General features: G+C 44.2%; 1 protein-coding gene across 1 annotated transcript in view; it reads right to left on the bottom strand.

Moving 5' to 3' along the window:
• The window catches only part of LOC124550977, a 70,396-nt gene that overhangs the window by 9,987 nt on the left and 46,142 nt on the right, over positions 1-14,267 (bottom strand). The window contains exon 5 of the mRNA XM_047125797.1: positions 6,506-6,592. Within this exon, the coding sequence (XP_046981753.1) occupies positions 6,506-6,592 (87 nt within the window). The remainder of the gene's footprint in view (positions 1-6,505; positions 6,593-14,267) is intronic.

The following is a 14,267-nucleotide window of genomic DNA, read 5'->3' on the forward strand; positions in this document are numbered from 1 at the left end:
GGACGCGATCGAACTTCGGTATTGACCATATAGGCATGGTTGAACTACAGACAAGACGAGCCGTGTACCTGCTTCCTGGTGGAATAACTGGAACTGATCGGCTGTCAGACCCCCTCCATCTAATAGGCGCTGCTCATGCAAGGTTGTTTACATCTCTGGACAGGTTTAGTAACATCTCTGAATAGCCAACAGGACTGTGTTGTGATACAATATCAATAGTCAACGTCTATCTTCAGGAGAACGGGGGTGACGCAAAACTTTTTTTGATCTGCCAATTTACTTCAAATTTCTACATGCAGGTGAGATACATAATCTGATGATCACTCAACATGGCACAAGGCCAATCACTTTGTGTGGTAGTGATAACCGCACACGTATGAAGCCATCTCAAAGGACATTCTGAGGATGATTCCACATCGAAAATGATCATACTCCTTCAGCGCAGCACGACTGCAATATTCGCTCCTGCCAAGTTGTTCGAGGTGCCTGCAGGCAGACAACCCCTCGACACACCTTCTGTTTCATGTGCTTGCCTATAGGCGCCTAGGAATACTTGACAGGTTGAAACTTGCTGGCAGATTAAAACTGTGTGCCGGACCGAGACTCGGACTCGGGGCTTTGCCTTTAGCGGGCAAGTGCTCTACCATCTGAGCTACCCAAGCACGACTCACACCCCGTCTTCACAGCTTTACTTCTGCCAGTACCTCATCTCCTACCTTCCTGCGAGTTCGAATCTCAGTCCGGCACACAGTTTTATTCTTCCAGGAAGTTTCATATCAGCGCACAGTCCGCTGCAAAGTGAAAATCTCATTCTGGATACTTGTTTCAGTACAGTTTCACGTTTAACGTTCTCGGTAAAAGAAGGTAGGTGGATGTCACGAATGGTTTTCCTGAACCGAAGAGTCTTAGAGGAACCCTTTGCCACTTTGTTCACATGTGTGTCAATATTGCACCCCCTCATCACCAAGCTACAGGAGGATGCGAAACAGGAGGTTTAAAAATCATAAGCACCTTCTGCTGCTTCGAGTCACGTTCAGATTCCATCGAATGGTACTGAGGGGTCCCTAGTGGTACCAACCTCTAAACGAGAGTAAAATTGCCGATCGCGCTGCATGTCGAATGAATGCAATCACGTTCATTAGAGGTGCCACCCCCAGTGTCCTCAGGGAAGGCTTGAAACGTCGAAGGTTGTCAGTAGTGTCGAAGGCTGCGAATAACTTCGTCCTGTTGCTCATCGCATTGTGAACTGTACTTGTCCACAACGAAATGTGTGGATATCAACGCCCCAGGGAAAATGGTGGTTGCTTTTATGCAACCCCCCCCCCCCCCCCGCCCCCTCCGTAGCCCTTCCGTGTGGATCCTGAGCGGCCGTGCGTGTGAAACGTTTTCCTCGGGCACCCGTAACCAAACCACGCGACTTCAACGCTGGCGTCGCGGTTCTGACCTCCACAGCAGAGGCGACAAGAGAAGTGGTGAAATGTGGGTAAGAGGGGTTACGACGACCTTCCCATCGTGTGGCACGTCGACGGCGGCGTTGGGAAGAGTTGTAGTGAAATTTGGTGCCAATGTGACACCATTAACCCACCTTACACCTCACATGAAGTTCTGAGCTTTGGCCTTTTCTTCGCACGTGTCGACACGTTGCTGTTTGAAACGCCGCAAGGCAAAGGCTGTCATCGCAGGGCGCCACGCTTTTGCACCGTTGCCACGGAATTTTGTTGGCACCTTTTAGCCGAATTTCAACCCCGCCTCCGTAGCGCAGCGGTAGTGTTACCGCCTACAGCGCAAGGGGGCCCGGGTTCGATTCCCAGCAAAGGGATGGGTGTTTTATGTCCTTCACCATCATTTTCGTCATCACTGACACGCAAGTCGCCGAAATGGTGTCAACTACAAAGACTTGCAATACGGCGGCCGAACACCGAAGGGGATACCCCGGCCAATAAATGCCATACGCTCATCTCATTTTCAACCCTTTGCATCGCAATTGGGGATAACTGCGGAATAAGGGGATTTCGAAAAAAATAATCCTATAATTCTGTTGCGCAGCGCGCAATATTAGCTAGAGACCTTACCACTTGTAAATAGTTAGGTCAGTAAAAGCTAATTACAGTCCATTCGTCAGTATATTGTACACTATATTAGGCAACCTTCAATATCATTTTAAGACGGTCATTATTACTGTGGAATATGAAATATTGCGCAATATGAGACCCTACCACTTGTAAATAGTTAGGTCAGTAATAGCTAATTACAGTCCATTCGTCAGTATATTGTACACTATATTAGGCAACCTTCAATATCATCTTAAGACGGTCATTATTACTGTGCAATATGAAATATTGCGCAATATGATCGCCAGTCTATGGGCCACTTGAGGTACGTTTCACATGTCGCGTAGATGAGCTAAAGAGAGATTCCGTTGGCTAATTATGTGATTGTCTTGCAGTAATCGTATTAATTCAGTTAAGGACTTGGTGCGTCAACATTGATTGTTAGATCCACAGTAAAACAGTAGGTATTTCTAGGCAACCAGCGAATTCTCATGATCATATGTGCTTCTTCGACACTCTGGAGTCATTCATTGTGAGCTTAGAAGGGTTTCACTTACTGGCTAAGATAGTACATTTTTTCAGTGGATGGCTTTAGTCGTATCGAAAAAGTGACTCTTGTCGTATCGGGATACGTGACTGAATGCGAGTTCATTTCATCAGATAAAAAAATGGAAATGTCGTGTGGCTAGGGCCTCCCGTCGGGTAGACCGTTCGCCTGGTGCAGGTCTTTCGATTTGACGCCACTTCGGCGATCTGCGTGTCGATGGGGATGAAATGATGATGATTAGGACAACACAACACCCAGTCCCTGAGCGGAGAAAATTTCCGACCCAGCCGGGAATCGAACCCGGGCCCTCAGGATTGACAGTCTGTCACGCTGACCACTCAGCTACCGGGGCGGACATTTCATCAGATACTTACACATTTTTTTCGAATGCGCCCTCCTCAGCTGACATGGCCCTTCACTGCCCCAAAAATTTTGCCTACTATATTCCTGATGAATATTCTTCAGTCCCAATTTTCACATTCATATGCTGAGTATAAGTGATTTATAGATTGCCGGCCGAAGTGGCCGTGCGGTTAAAGGCGCTGCAGTCTGGAACCGCAAGACCGCTACGGTCGCAGGTTCGAATCCTGCCTCGGGCATGGATGTTTGTGATGTCCTTAGGTTAGTTAGGTTTAACTAGTTCTAAGTTCTAGGGGACTAATGACCTCAGCAGTTGAGTCCCATAGTGCTCAGAGCCATTTGAACCATTTGATTTATAGATCCCAGTTTTTGTTTTTCTATATATACATTTGCTCTTTAGGATACCACACAGGGCATAAAATATTTCATGTACGTTTTCAATCCTAATTTTACGTTGTGGGCTTCATTTACGACTCCTCCATCTCAGATATTAAATTTCATTAATTTCTTCAACTGTTTCTGTTTGAACGTTTATAATTCTTACTATCATTGGTAGTATAAGTGAGCACAGAATAATTTGTTTTGTTGCTGATATTGTTGAAGGTGAAGCTAAGAAACTGAAATTTGGATCTTCGGAAACACTTGAACATTTTAAGTGTCAAATTCCTTAAAAAAAACATAAATACAAGAGGAAGTCAGAAAGTAAAGAGATTTTTGAGAAAAAGAAGCCGGCCGAGCTAGCCGAGTGGCTCTAGGCGCGAAGTCCCGAACTGCGCGACTGCTACGGTCGCAGGCTCGAATCCGGCCTAGGGCATGGATGTGTGTGATGTCCTTGGGTTAGTTAGGTTTAAGTAGTTCTCAAGTTCTAGGGGACTGATGAGAAAAATTATTTATATTGATGACAGAAAATTGAAACACACATTTTTCTACACAACCTCCCTGGACTTCAACACACTTTGTCTAACGTTTCACAAGTTTTTTGATTCCGTCGGAAAAAAGCTTTCCGGTTGCGCCAGTAAACAATTTTGCACCGCATCAATGACTTCTACATCGGTTTGCGAATCTTCTTCCCCTGAGCGCTTCCTTCCCTGGTCCAAACATGGAAACCGGTTGGAGCCAGGCCTCGACTGTATGGCGGGTATTCCAGCAATTCGAATCCCAACTTCTTTACTGCTCCAGCCGTCCGTTTTGAAGAATGTGGCCGAGCGTTTTCTTGCTGCAGGGTAACAACTTTTCGCAGTTTTCCGCGACGTTTGGATCTGATTGTAAGTTTCAGTTTAGTTCGCAACACATCAAAGTAGCTCTCACTGTTCACAGTTTCGCGCCTTGGGGAGAATTGAAAGGCTACAACACCTTCCATGTCCCACAACATTGTTAGCATAATCTTACCAGCTGATAGCTGACGTTTAAATTTCTTAACCTCTGGTGATGATGGGGGTTTCCAAACCATGCTCGCGCCCTTACTTCCCAGTTCGTTATGCGGCATCCACGTTTCGTCTACCGTAACGATTTGCTGTAAAAATCAATCTCCCTCGCGATGATAACGAGTCAAATTTTTACGAGGGATGGCCATCCCTTGCGTCTTACGCTACGCTGGAAGTTCGTCGGTACCCATCTTGCACATACTTTCCGAAAGTTTAGCTTGTCATATAAGATGGAATGTGCTGAACCATGGCTGATATGTAAAGTACTGGCGATTTCGTCCACTGTGTTTTCCATCACCACTCCCTCAACGACTTCCAAATTGTCCACAGTTGTTGACGTCGATGACGTGCCCGATCTTTCCTCGCCATTCCTTGTTTCAAGCGCTCAGTTCATTCGTAGATCTTGCTACGCTATAAATAGCTGTCACCGCACTGCACTTGCATTCGACGAATAATTTTCACAGGCTTAACATCTGCGAACAAAGACCGAAAGACTGCCCTTATTTCCTCCTTGGTGCAGATCGACAATGGAGCTGTCATGTTCCACGGTCTGCTAAAATACACAACTAGCGCGAGAATAAGACTGACACGTTGTGTAGAACTGTTCCAGACGACATACTTCAGCCCTGGATACTAGCAGTGTTACCAAACCCTTCGGTGGCAAACTGCAAAAGTCCCTTTACTTTTTGACTTCTCCTCCTTGTTGCCGAAAGATTTACAGTGAAGCGCCAAAGAAACTGGTGTAGGCATGCGTAATCAAATACGGAGATTTGTAAACAGGCAGCCGGCAACCCCTATATAAGACAACAAGTGTCTGGCGCAGTTGTTAGATCGGTTACTGCCGCTAAAATGGCAAGATATCAAGATTTAAGTGAGTTGAACGTGGTGTTATAGTCAGCGCACGAGGGATGAGACACAACATCTCCGAGGTGGCGATGAAGTGGGGATTTTCCCGTACGACCATTTCACGAATGGGCCTTTAAATCAGGAATCCGGGAAAACACCAAATCTCCGACATGGCTCGGTCGGAAAAAGATCCTGCAAGAACGGGACCAACGACGACAGAGGAGAATCGTTCAATGTGACAGAAGTGCAGCCCTTCCGCAAATTGCTGTAGATTTCAACCCTGGGCCATCAACGAGTGTCAGTGTGCGAACCACTCAACGAAACATCATCGATATGGACTTTCGGAGCCGAAGGCCCACTCGCGTACTCTTGATGACTGCACGACACAAAGCTTTACGCCTTGCCTGGGCCCCTCGACACCAACATTGGACTGTTGATGACTGGAAACATGTTGCCTGGTCGGACAAGTCTCGTTTCAAATTGTATCAAGCGGATGGACGTGCACGGATATGGAGACAACCTCATGTATCCATGGACCCTGGATGTCAGCAGGAGACTGTACAAGCTGGTGGAGGCTCTGTATTGGTGTGAGGTGTGTGCAGTTGTATTGATATGGGACCCCTGATACGTCTAGATACGCCTCTGACATATGACATGTACGTAAGCACCCTGTTTCATCACCAGCATCCACTCGTCCATTGTGCGTTCCGACGGACTTGGGCAATTCCAGCAGGACAATGCGACACCCCACACCTCCAGAATTGCTACAGAATGGCTTTAGAAACACTCTTCTGAGTTTGAACACTTCCGCTGCCCACCAGACTCCCCAGACATGAACATTATTGACCATTTCTGGGGTGCCTTGCAACGTGTTGCTCAGAAGAAATGTCCACCCCTTGTTCTCTTACGGCTTTACGAACAGCCCTGCAGGATTCATGGTGTCAATTCCCTCCAGGACTATTTCAGACATCAGTCAAGTCCATGGCACGTCGTGTTGTGGGACTTCTGTGCGCTCGCTGGGGCTGTACATGATATTACGCAGGTGCACCAGTTTCTTCAGCGTATTTTCGAAAGGAAATCTTATAGTTCTACTCAAACCAAATACTTAAGTTTGCAATAGGCGTGAACCACTGAACAATCGAATTACAATATCATAGTGCAATAACGCAATCAGAACACCTCCAAATATTTTCAGTCAGAAAAATTTCACAGACCTTAATGTGACACCTCCCTCATAGATAAAGCATCAGTTGTTATAAAAAAGTCATCATACTTACCCATACGTGTCCTTGCTCCCAGGCCTTTTCGGCGATGAGACTGAGACACTGTCTTGGTATATCTTCGTACATCAGGTTTACAGCAAACTGAAACGTGAGACTATGTCAGTAGGGATTCTATTTTTAATGGTCTTACTTGTGATAAAACAAAACAATAATCACTAAGAAGTTATTGAGTTTTTCGATATGGCTACATTTTGTGCCACACTGAAAATACTCTTTCGTCCCAATCTTGTCACAAAGCACTCTTGAACTATTAGTGTCGGCCGCGTTTGTACGGTAAACATCGTAGAGTTCTGGATAGTAAAGTGACCAGTGCGATTTTTTACATTAACTACAGCAGCGCAGATACATTCAAAATGATGCAACATATTCACATGTTAATCCTGTCAAAGTGTGTGTACTGTTCCATAGCTCTGTATTTTAATCACCTCACTCAAATTCCACATTTGCACTTCGATAGTGAATAAAGGAAGCACCTACAGAAACACATCACCTTCTGTTTTGGGAAACATGAGTCTATAAGCAAGTGGTAACATACAATGTTTCGAGCAAATGCTGGGCTTTTTGCCAAGTAATAACTCATTTATGACTCTTGTGAATCTGATGGATATAATAGTTATCCATTACACTGTAGTGTGTATTGTGTATTGAACCAGGGACCTACAAACGACGGAGAGGCTTCGTCTCGCCGTAGCTCTCAGTGGGCTACAACCCCACAACAGGCCACAGCAGTCCACATACCCCACCGCCGCCCCACACCGAACCCAGGTTTATTGTGCGGTTCGACCCCCAGTGGATCCCTCATGGAAACGTTTCATACCAGACGAGTGCAGCCCAGATGTTTGCGTGGTACAGTAATCATGGTGTACGCGTACGTGGAGACAGTGTTTTTGCAGCAATCACCGACGTAGTGTAACTGAGGCGGAATAAGGGGAACCAGCCCGCATTCGCAGAGGCAGATGGAAAACTGCCGAAAAACCATGCGCAGACTGGCCGGCACACCGGACCTCGACACTAATCCGCCGGTCGGATTTGTGCCAGGGACCGGCACGCCATCCCTCTCGGGAAGCAGCGCGTTAGACTGTGTGGCTAGCCAGGCAGGCCAGCTACATGTGCTTCTGTAGTCTTTACGACCATTAAGAGAAATTTGTGGCACAACTTGACTAGAAGAAGGTATCGGTTGGTAGGGCATATACTGAGGCATCAAGGGATCACCAATTTAGTACTGGAGGGCAGCGTGGATGGTAAAAATCGTAGAGGGAGACCAAAAGATCAATACATTAAACTGATTCAGAAGGATGTAGGTTGCAGTAGGTACTTGGAGATGAAGAACCTTGCACAGGATAGAGTAGCATGGAGAGCTGCATCAAACCAGTCTCTGGACTGAAGACCACAACAACAACAACCTCCACGCATCGATTGCACATATACACAGAGTTTGAAAGTTAAATGACATTCATAGGTCGCAGAACTGATTCGTCTTAGAATTTTAGAGGTACTTTTATTCGACTGCAGCCGTTCGTCACGGGGTTCTTCTCTTATTGTAAATAAAAGGCGGTAACGTGGAAAAGCGAAATACGTTTGTAGAAAATGAAAAACGTCGTTAAATGTTTTTTCTGATGAACGTACAATTTTCTCTCATCGAGCGGCCATTATATTCCGAATATGCCTCGAATGTCACCAACAATACTGAAATGAAACTGCATACAAAAACCTAAAACTGCAAGGTATATTGTCCCCAGTGCTATATTACGAAAAGACTTAAAAAATGGCCGGCGGGTTGGCCAAGCGGTTAAAGGCGCTACAATCTGGAACCGCGTGACCGCTACGGTCGCAGGTTCGAATCCTGCCTCGGGCATGGATGTGTGTGATGTCCTTAGGTTAGTTAGGTTTAAATAGTTCTAAGTTCTAGGGGACTGATGACCTTAGAAGTTAAGTCCCATAGTGCTCAGAGCCATTTGAACCATTTTTGAACTTAAAAAATGGTATTTATAAAGAAGAGACATTTAAAACTTGAATGATACAGGTTTTTTATAATGTACCCGTAAAATAATAATTTCTCTGTGTAAGTTTCGAGTGCAAAGAAATATAACAAAATGATCTAAGGAGACAACTAGATACGCTCTTTTGTTAATTTTTTAGTCGTTTCACTTCTTCTCTTGTCTCGGTTGCGTGTAGACGGACATCTTGCGAGTGCTGGCAAATGTAAGCATATTTGTATGAATTAAGCAGATAATATATTGATTTAATATTATTGTTCACTTTTAATTTGTAAGAGGTCATCCCGATTTCATGTCCGCCTTCCTTGAATTAACCTGCATTCAAGTAATTTACAGTTCAACAATCGCAGCGGCCGATGCAGCCAACGACGCCATTACGTGGCGATATTAAATAATAAATAATTAGCGGAAGCGAAAAACTCGCCCGCCATTAACATAATATTCATTTTTCTCCACAGCCGCACGAAGTTGCAGAAATACGTAGCTTTAAGGTTCTTATTTTCAGTACCACAGCCGAGAGTCAGAGCCAGGACTCCAATGCAATGGTTAACGGAGGTAAGAAAAAATACTCTCGCGCGTGTGTGGGCCGCAATTGTAATTAATAACTAAACGTTTTTTGATTTAAAGTGAACTGACTAGCCGAGGAAATTAATATGAAAAGTTTATTCCATTGTTCGACTTACATGCTCCTGTTTTAAGATTCAGTGAGTCTAACGTTCATTAACATAGCAAATAATTTATACTGAAGATTAATATTGTTAAAAAGGAGAACTTCACAAAAGCATTTAATCGTAAATCAAAATTGAATGAAATATCATTTTTATTAAGGCCCACCACGTAAGTCGGCAACAATCAAAATAAAAATAAAAATAATAATAATATATTAAATTACGACGGCCGACGGACGTGAGAAAGGCCCATACTATATTTCACTAGTCAAGGTAAGAACTGAAGTAAATTGCCACATTATTATGTAAATTAAAAAGGGAGTTAGACTATGAGCTACGCAGGAATGGCATACCGTATCTGATAGTTAATGACATGTACACATGTTGCCGTTCTTAAGAGTCGTCAGTCGCGTTTTCTCTGGCATTCCGCTAGGTTTTTGCAATTTCTTTTTTTCCAATGTTTAGCTGGAGTCAGCACAGACAAATGCTGCTCATCACTTTTTTAAGCAACGCCAAACGTAAATGGAAAGCGTAAGTTTATTTTCCATTACAAATAAAATTTTATGTGCCCAATCGGCAGAGCGGTCGCAAATTAGTCTAGTGCGATATTCCTTTTATCGATGTGTATTAACGGGGGCCGTAAAACACGAAGAATAGCCAGTCCCCCAGCACCGCTCTGGCCCACTGCGTCTGCTCCCACGTGCAGCAGCACTTCTTAGTAGCAGCTGGAGTACTGGTTAATCTTCGTGTTTATAGCTGTTGCTGTTACGAGAGTCACTCCAAAAGAAATATACACTATTTTTGTAAAAATATAGTTTTCATTCTGCACATCTGAAAGTTTCACAGTGTGTAGATACATCCTTCCCGCTTGTTTTCAAACTTAGTTCAACCTGCTCCCGTGAGTGGCGCCGTCACGGCATGCCTTCAAGATGGCTGCTACACTTGATGTTCGTCAGAAGCAACGTGCTGTCATAGAATTCCTGTGCTGTCAAAACGAGACAGTGGGAAACATCCACAAGAGATCGAAAAAGGTGTACGGAGATGCTTCTGTCGATCGCAGTACAGTTGGTCGGCGGGCAAGCAGCTTACGTGATGAAAGCGGGCACGGCAATATTGAGGATTGTCCTCGCAGTGGCAGGCCTCGTACTGCACACACTCCAGACAATGTGCAGAGAGTTAACGAATTGGTGACTGCTGACAGATGCATCACAGTCAACGAATTGTCACGCTACATTGGGATAGGGGAAGGAAATATTTGTAGAATACTGAAAGTGTTGGCGTTAAAAAAGATTTGTGCCAGGTGGGTTCCCAGGATCTTGATAGTGGCTCGCAAAGAAACAAGAAAAACGGTACGCAGCGAACTTTTGGAACAGTACGAGAATGGTGGACATGAATTTCTTGGAAGAATTGTGACAGGTGATGAAACATGGCTCCATTATTTTTCACCAGAGATGATGAGGCAATCAATGGAGTGGCATCATGCAAATTCGCCCAAGAAAAAAAAAATTCAAAACCACACCTTCTGCTGGAAAAGTTACGGCTACAGTGTTTCTCGATTCCGAAGGACTCTTGCTTGTGGATATCGTGCCAAGTGGAACCACCAAAAATTCTGATGCATACGTGACGACACTGAAGAAACCTCAAGCTCGACTGTGTCGTGTTCGACCACATCGGCAAAAGCAGGATGTTTTGCTGTTGCACGACAATGCACGGCCACATGTCAGTCAAAAAACTATGGAAGCGATCACAAAACTCGGATGGACAACACTGAAACAGCCGCCTTACAGTCCTGACCTGGCTCCATGTGACTATCATCTCTTTGGGAAACTGAAAGACTCTCTTCGTGGAACAAGATTTGAAGGTGATGACTCCCTTTCGCACACTGCCAAACAGTGGCTCCAACATGTTGGTCCAGAATTTTACCATGCGGGTATACAGACACTGGTTCCAAGATGGCGTAAGGTCGTTGAGAGGGACGGAAATTATGTGGAGAAATGAAAATATTGTTAGTAAAGTATGTATCTACACACTGTAAAACTTTCAAACATGTAGAGTAAAAGATGGATTTAAAAAAAAATAGTGTGCATTTATTTTGGAGTAACCATCGTAATATGCACGAATAAAGCACTAGACTACTCTATAGAGCACGTAAAATTCCATTTTAAAATCATTCCGTTTGTAACAGGAAACAAACCTACGCCCCCCGTCGACGCTGGCCATCGCGTGAGACACTTGATAAGCAGCATTTGTCTGGGCTCACTCCGGCTATACCTTGCAAAAACTAAACTTCAAATACCTGTTGCAACAAGAGAGAAATAGCGCCTGATGAACCAACGGAGACACATCCAATATGCGGGGTGTAAACGATATAAGCTGCCAAAAAATCATGGCAGTAGATCACAAGTAATTAATTTAAAAGTCTAGTAACATGATTGTCCCTTTCCTGCGGTTGTCCCAGGTCACTGTTTTTGGACATGTTGACATTGGACAGCGCACCCGGATTAGATGTGACTTGTGGAAATAATTACGTACAGAGGTCCGCCTGTTTAGCTGGGTGGTAACGTGTCTGCCTCCCATGCAGCGGGCCCGCGTTCGATTCCCGAGCATGGTTGTAGATTTTTCTCCACTCGTGGACTGGGTGGTGTGTTGTCCTCACCATCGTTTCATCCTCATCACCGGCAGACAAGTTGCCCACTGTGGCGTCGCCTAAAATGAGATTTGCACTTCGCGGCTGAACTTCCCCGGTTGGGGCCTCCCGGCCAACAATGCCTTACGATCATTTCATTCGTTCTTTATGCACAACAGACTGGGAGAATTCATTAAACAGGATGAAACCTTTACGAGATTGCCTGCTGCACCCCCTGCTACAACACAGCCGCATCGGTTCGTGCGAAAGAACTTGCTCACCTTCTACCAGTAATTTATCGTAGATCACTTGAGCCATGAAAGGTTCGTAACGACTGGAAAAAAACGCAGGTCATTCCCGTTTTTAAGAAAGGCCGTAAGACAGATCCACATGACTATAGACCTATATCGCTGACGTCAATCTGTTGTAAAATTAGGGAAGAAAATTTATGCTCAAGAATTATGATGTTTTTGCAAAATGATCATCTCCTCTATAAAAATGAAAATGGATTCCGCAAACAGAGACCCTGCGAAACTAAGCTCGCTCTGTTCCTCCATGAGATCCACAGCGCAGTGGACAACGACGCTTAGGTTGAGGCCGTGTTCCTTTATTTCAGTAAGGCATTTGACACCGTACCGCATTGCCGTTTAATGAAAAAAATACGAGCTTACGGAGTATCGGAGCAGACCAGCGATTGGATTCAAGACTTTCTTGCAGATATAACTCAACACGTCGCTCTTAACGGAACTAAATGTACAGATTTAAAGGTAATATCCGGAGTACCACAGGGAGGTGTCATAGGACCGTTGCTGTTTACAATCTATATAAATGATCTAGTAGAAAGCGTCGGCTGCTCTTTAAGGCTATTCGTGGATGATGCAGTTGTCTATACCAAAGTAGCAACGCCAGAAGATACTAGGAATTTGCAGAATGACCTGCAAAGAATTGATGAATGGTGCAGGCTTTGGCAGTTGACCCTGAACGTAAATAAATGTAACATATTCCGCATACATAGGAAAAGAAATCTACGATTGTACAGCTACATTATTGATGATGAACAGCGGGGGTCAGCGTTTGCCGTAAAATATATAGGAGTAACTATCCAGAGCGACGTTAAGTGGAACGACCATATAAAACAAATAGTGGGAAAAGCAGACACCAGACTCAAATTCATAGGAAGAATCTTAAGGAAATGTAACTCATCCGCGAAAGAAGTGGCTTATAAGGCGCTTTTTCGCCCGAGTCTTGAGTATCGTTCATCTGTCTGGGACCCCTATCATGGAGGACTGATAGATGAGATACAGAAGATCCAGCGAAGAACGGCGCGTTTCGTCACGGGATCGTTTAGCTGGCGAGAGAGCGTTACGGAGATGCTAAGCAAACTCCACTGGCAGCCGTTACAAGAGAGGCGTTGTGCATCAGGGAGAGATTTACTATTGAAATTTCGGGACAGAACTTTGCAGGAGGAGTCGGACAACATATTACTTCCCCTTACATACATCTCGCGTATTGACCACGAGGAGATAATTCGAGGAATTAGAGCTAATACAGAGGCTTACCGACAACCATTCTTCCTTCCCCCGCACTATTAGCGAGTGGTACAGTGTTGGAGGGATCAGATAGTGGTACCGAAAGCACCCTCTGCCACACACCATTAAGTGGCTCGCGGAGTATGATGTAGGTGGAGATTTTCCGCTGCGGATATTGAAATCGCGAGCGTGAGTCGCAAACACGTAGGCAACGACGGCCTGCGTGGTTGAGTCACTGCAATGTTCCAATCCTGGGCAGTCGTCATGTCACCTGTGTTGACGTTATTTCAGCTCTGTTAAGGGGGAAAACCACATTAGTAGGTTAAAAATATGCGATTTTTTTAAATTGCAAAAATCGGTAGGTTAACTATCCAAGAACACCTGTCAAAATTTCAAAGCGAAATTCGCATTCGTTTAGATGTTATGAGCACATTAGGCCGGTTGTTCGTCACAGATTTTTTGGGATTTTTTTGGGTGGTAAGAATTAATTAGAATTTAATCAAATTTTGACATCATTTCATTCATATTTCGAACAGGTTATTGCGAATTTTTTCAATAATTTCAGCCAAAAATAACAAAGTTACGTTGTGATGTCCGCTGAAGGCTTCGAGTATAGTTCTTCAATTGCGTGCAGTATAGTCATTCCGATTTTCATCTGAAATCAAAAAGGTTTTGAGTTTACATTAATTACTTATTTTCCAAGAATATGAACCTCAATGCAGGTGAAAATAATGCAAATTAAGCATTTTGCAGGCGTTGGAACAATTTACTTCGATTTCACTATATTTTTTCTAATTACACAAATAAAAGTACCCTTAAAATCATGATATCATCTCAGATTTAGTTCATATAATTCGTAATTATGTAAAGAATCATAGTATCTTTTTTAATGATGATACGTTCTATACTTTTTGAGTTAGACTGCACTCAAATGTG

The sequence above is a fragment of the Schistocerca americana genome, chromosome 9, assembly GCF_021461395.2.
Source record: "Schistocerca americana isolate TAMUIC-IGC-003095 chromosome 9, iqSchAmer2.1, whole genome shotgun sequence".
NCBI classification, from domain to species: domain Eukaryota; kingdom Metazoa; phylum Arthropoda; class Insecta; order Orthoptera; family Acrididae; genus Schistocerca; species Schistocerca americana.